Genomic DNA, 6,016 nt, shown 5'->3' on the forward strand with positions numbered 1-6,016 from the left:
AAGGCTTAGTGTGGTAAACTTACTAATATTCAATAATATCCAGTTCTGTTTTACTCTGGGTACACAAAGGAATTCACTTCTCTGCCCCCTTGAAGTTAGGCATGGCCAAGTGGCCAGCTCTGATAATGATAAAGTGGGTCGAAGTGTTACACTCAGGCTGAAATATCTAATTGCCAGTGCTAGAGAATCCAGCCTTCTCATTCCCGGCTGTGGCCTGCCCAGAGCCTCCTGCTGAGCCAGTGAGATGGTGGCAGCTGAAGCAAAGACCGCAGAGCCCCCTGCTGACCCACAGTGGAAATGAAGCATGAACAAGAAAGAACCCTTCCTTGTCAATGAGCTACTGAGATTTAGCAGGTTGAGTGAGATGGTGGCAGCTGAAGCAAAGACCGCAGAGCCCCCTGCTGACCCACAGTGGAAATGCAGCATGAACAAGAAAGAACCCTTCCTTGTCAATGAGCTACTGAGATTTAGCAGGTTGTTACGCCAGCACACCTAGTATAACCTACTGATACAGTTTGACAATCTTTTTCTGAATGAAATATGAAATTGAAGATAGTGCAAGGAGAGTGATTAATTGTCCAACACCAGCCACACAGGGAGATTCCATTCTGGAAGAAACACTGGATGTTCATTACTTAATTCTATCATTGTTTGTTTTTCCAAAAAAAACTTAAAGAAACTGCATTGACTGCATTAACACACTTGTGCTAATCATGTCAGATTACGGAAAGAATTACGTCACAATAACCGATTTTCTTGTTAGTTGTACTATCATCATAAGGTATTTTTATTGCAGCTTTTCCCACACACAAAGATTTATGACTTAGAGGGCTGGCCTGTGGCTCACTTGGGAGAGCATGGTGCTGACAATACCAAGTCAAGGGTTGAGATCCCCTTACCGGTCATCTTTTAGAGAAAGAAGAAAAAAACAAAAAAGATTTGTGACTTAGGTTTCCCACATAAAAACATCTGATTTGTTAATATTTAAAAATATTTAAAAAGGATAATCTCTTTTACGGCCCGACTATAGAAAAAGCAGCCTTCAAGTCTATACACAGAGACAGTGTTTGTCAATTTCACGGCCATTGTGACCTAGTGAAAGCCCATTCTATGACAGATTCGTTCAGTTGGCAAAAATACTTACCAAGTGCTCCCAGAAGGGTCATCATTCCCAAAAGCACTGAAAGAGCCATCTTCCCTTTGATAGAGAAGTTCTCTCTGGTAACCTGAAGGCACGAAAATGGACAGAAATTCAATGTAATCAACTTGCAATGATTGAAAGTTTCTAATCATTCTTCATATTGAGGAAATATGGACAGAGAAGGGGAAAGAAGAAGACATCCAACCAACCTCTAATAATGAGTACTTTCTATATTAAGTTCTGTAGGAAGTTTAAAATACCAGGACTTTTCAAGCATAATACAAAATTTAAGAAATGTGATATCCCCAATTAAAGTAAATTCAAAAGAATACTATGGCATGTATGGCACTTCTAACCACTCAGAAGCAAGCAAATTAAAGGTAGAGTTTTATTTAACTATCCAGTGTTCACCACAATGGTTTCAATGCTTAGTCATCTAAAATTGTTTGCTACCTAAGAAAAATACTATCAGGAGTATCATAATTAAAGTTTAAGGCCACAGTAAAAGTAAAAATACCTTTTATTTTTAGGACAGCAATAGAGAGGGGAAAATGTTAATCTGAGAAAATGGCTCTTTTTTTTTGGCCATGACCAACTGAGGTATACCAAAAGACCAACTGGTCTGTCTACCATACCACATTTCCACTAAAAAAGAAGAAAAAGTACGTGGTGGTGGTAATGAAGTATTGCTATAGAAGTAAATTGGGGAAAGGGTGAAGTCTCATATATTTGCTCTAATAAAAGCAGATGCTTCATATTTGCAAAGCAATGGTTGCTAATAAGTGGTTGCAAATAAAAGACAGATGTTTCATATTTGCAGAGTAATACAGACCAAAGATCTCAAAGTTTTGTGACTGAGAAATCATAGGCCAAACTCTATAGGATTCAGCAAACACCCACAGTAAAATAACTTGCTGCAAATGAAGTTAAAATAGCAATAATTTATGATTAAAAGGCAAGCATAAGCAGGAACATCTCCAGCTCAAGACATTATCAGTGACTCTCTGATAATACAGAATGCTCCCTGAAAATTACAGGATTCCACTATTCGCAGGTGAGGATGCACAGTATGAGCTTTGCAGCATGGCTACGGTACTCATCTGTAAAATACTGAATTTGATCCCCAGTAAATTCTAGTAATTAACAAATTTTACTTTACAAATACCATATTTTAGAAGTACCAATAACTACAAGTAATTATTCATAATTGCCTAACAAAACGTAAATTGCCTAACAAAACAGTACAGTAATTACATAGCCAACTTTTATTCAACACTGACCAGGTGTCAGAAACTGTTCAAAGCCCCTTGGAGGTATGAACGCAGGTAATTCTTACAATAACCCTATGATGTAGATGCTGTTATAATCCCCTTTTTACAGATGATAAAGCTGGTACTTAAAACATACAAACACCATGTGTAAGGTCACACAGCTGGTAAGGAGTGAAGCTAGGAATTAGCCAAGGTCTATCTGGATCCAAAACCATTGTCTCCTAGTAGTTCACAAAGCTGCTTCAATGATTAAACACGATAATACATAAAAAGTTCTTATTATAGTTCCTTTTACATGGCAAGTTCTCAATAAATAATAGGCATTAATCTCTAATGGTAGGAAAAGGCTTTCTAAGCACCATACGTGATAAAATAAAAAACTGATAAATCTGACGATAAGAAAAAACTGTAAACTTTTCCATGGTAAAACATATTATAAGTGAGATTAAAAAACAAATAACAAATAACAAATTAAAAGAAAATATTTGCAACATGTAATATAGACAAATAGCTAATACAAATAATATTAATATATTAATTTTATTTATATGTGTATATTCTATATACGCATATAAAGAACTTTTTAATTTTTTATTGAAAGGTATTGATTGTACATATGTATGGGATACAGTTATATTTCAATACATGTATACAATGTGTGATGATCAACCAGGGTAATTAGCATATTCATAATTGCAAAACTTGATCATTTCTTTGTGAGGTGAACATTTGATCTCCTCTCTTCTGTTTGTTTGGTAACATGCAATAAATTATTGTTAATTATAGATGCCTGTCTCAACTGTACACCAATAGAACTTATTTTTCCTATCTAGTGTATGTGTGTATGTATGTATTTTTTTTTATTGATTGATTGATTGATTGGGAGTGGGAGGTTTAGCTCCCACATATGAGTAAGAACATGCAGTATTTCTCTTCATGTGCCTGCCATATTTCACTTAACATAATTTTCTCCAAGCTCATCCATGCTGCTATGAATGGCAGAATTCCATTCTTTTTTATGGCTGAGTAGTATTCCATTTTGTATATGTACCATGTTTTCTTTAGCCAGTCATCCGATGATGGACATTTAGTTTGGTTCCATATCTTGGCTATTGTGAACAGAGCTGCAATAAACATGGGAGTGCAGGTATCTCTTCAACATGATGATTTCTTTACCTTTGGGTGTATACCCAGTAGTGGGATTGCCCGATCTTATATCAGTTCTATCTGTGGTTGTTTGAGAAACCTCCACACTGTTTTCCATAATGTACTAATTTACAATCCCACCAGCAAAGTATAAGGGTTCCCCCTTCTTCACATCCTCACCAGCATTTGTTATTCTCTGTCTTTTTTATAATAGCCAGTCTAACTGGGGTAAGATAATATCTCAATGTGGTTTTGATTTGCATTTCTCTCATTAGTGATGTTGAGCATTTTTTCATATGCCTTTTGGTCATTTGTATGTCTCTTTTGAGAAATGTCTTTTCAGCTCCTTTACCCATTTTAAATCAGATTATTTGTTTTTTTACTGCTGAGTTGTTTGAGTTCCTTGTGTACTCTGGATATTAGTCCCTTGTCAGATGCATACTTCACAGCTATTTTCTCCCATTCTGCATGTTTTCACTCTGTTGATTGTTTCCTTTGCTGTGCAAAAGCTCTTTAGTTTGATAAAATCCAATTTGTTTACTTTTGCTTTTGTTGCCTGTGCTTTTGAGGTCTTATTCATAAAATCTTTACCCAGTCCTACATCCCGAAGCATTTCCCCTGTGTTTCCTTCTAGAAGTTTTATAATCTCAGGACTTACATTTAAATCTTTAATCCATTTTGAGTTGATTTTGGAATATTGGTGAGAAATAGGAGTCTAGTTTCTTTCTTCTGCATGTGGAAATCCAGTTTTCCCAGCACTTTATTGAAGAGGCTGTCCTTTCCCCAATGTGTGTTCTCAGTACCTTTGTAAAAGATCAGTTGGCTGTAAATACATGGATTTATTTCTGTGTTCTATATTCTGTTCTGTTGGTCCATGTGTCTGTTTTTATGCCAGTACCATGCTGTTTTGGTTACTATGGCTTTGTATATTCTGAAAGCGGGTGGTGTAATGTCTTCCACTTTCTTCTTTTTACTCAGGATTGCTATGGCTGTCCAGGATCTTTTGTTGTTCCATACAAATGTTAGGATTGCTTTTTATATTTCTGTGGAGAATGTTATTGGTATTTAGATAGGGATTGCATTGAATCTATATGGTCATTTTCACATTAATTCTACCAATCCATGGAAACATGCATTGTCTTTCCATTTTTGTGTGTGTTCTCTTTAATTTCTCTCATCAGTGTTTTATAATTTTCTTTGTAGAGGTCTCTCACCTCCTTGATTAAATTTATTCCTAGGTACTTTATTTCGTTGCTAGCTACTGCAAATAGGATTGGTTTTTTTATTTCTTTTTCCACTAGTTCATCATTGATGTATAGAAACAGTACTGATTTTCGTATATTGATTTTATATTCTGCAACTTTAGTGAATTTGTTTATCAATTCTAAGAGACTTTTGGTGAAGTCTTTAGGTTCTTCTATTTATATAAGATCATATCATCTGCAAACGGGGACAATTTAACGTCCTCTTTTCCAGTTTAAATGCCCTTTATTCCTTTCTCTTCCCTAATTGTTCTGGCTAGAACTTCCAGTACTATGTCAAATAAGAGTGGTGAGAGTGGGCATCCTTGTTTTATTCCTGTTTTTAGAGTAAAAGCTTTTAACTTTTCCCCATTGAGGATAATGTTAGCTGTGTATTTTCATATATGGCTTTTATTGTGTTGAGATACTTTCCTTTTACACCTAATTTATGGAGAGCTTTTATCATGAAGAGATATTGAATTTTATCAAAAGCTTTTTCTGTTTCTATAGAGATGATCATATGGTTTTTGTCCTTTACTTTTATTGATGTGCTGTATCACATTTATTGATTTGTGTATGTTGAACCATCCTTGCATCCCTGGTATGAATCCCACTTGATCATGGTGTATAATATTTTTTACATGTTTATATTTAATATTATATATATACATATACAAAGAACTTTTTTAAATTTAAAGAAAAAGATTTTTTAAAGTCCTGTAGAAAAAAGTAAACAAAAGACAAGAACAGACAAGTCATAAAAGACAAAAATATAAAGATAGACTTTAATATGTGAAAAAATGTTCAACTTCCTAATAGGAGAAATGCAAATTAAACCTACACTGAGATACCATTTCTCACCCATCAGATTACCAAAGATTCAAAAGTTTGAACACTCATTCTGTTGAATGGGCTATGAGGAAAACAGTACTCATTCACTGCTAGAGGAAATTCAGAATGGTACACCTACTTACTATATGAAAGAATGTTTTGGGCCGGCCCTGTGGCTCACTCGGGAGAGTGCGGTGCTGATAACACCAAGGCCAAGGGTTCGGATCCCACATAGGGATGGCCGGTTGGCTCACTGGCTGAGCGTGGTGCTGACAACACCAAGTCAAGGGTTTAAGATCCCCTTACTGGTCATCTTTATAAAAATAATAATAATAATAATAAAATAAAGCTTATCTTTCCAAAGAGGCCAAGCCCTCACCACATTT

The 6,016-nt window shown here is 35.4% G+C and overlaps 1 protein-coding gene across 1 annotated transcript in view; it reads right to left on the minus strand.

Annotated features, from left to right (window-relative positions):
- The window catches only part of LOC103609719 (CD109 antigen-like), a 33,722-nt gene that overhangs the window by 26,039 nt on the left and 1,667 nt on the right, over nt 1-6,016 (minus strand). Inside the window, exon 2 of the mRNA XM_008594011.1 lies at nt 1,145-1,226. Coding sequence (XP_008592233.1) covers nt 1,145-1,226 — 82 coding nt within the window. The remainder of the gene's footprint in view (nt 1-1,144; nt 1,227-6,016) is intronic.

The sequence above is a fragment of the Galeopterus variegatus genome, unplaced genomic scaffold, assembly GCF_000696425.1.
Source record: "Galeopterus variegatus unplaced genomic scaffold, G_variegatus-3.0.2 Scaffold9989, whole genome shotgun sequence".
In the NCBI taxonomy this organism is placed as follows: domain Eukaryota; kingdom Metazoa; phylum Chordata; class Mammalia; order Dermoptera; family Cynocephalidae; genus Galeopterus; species Galeopterus variegatus.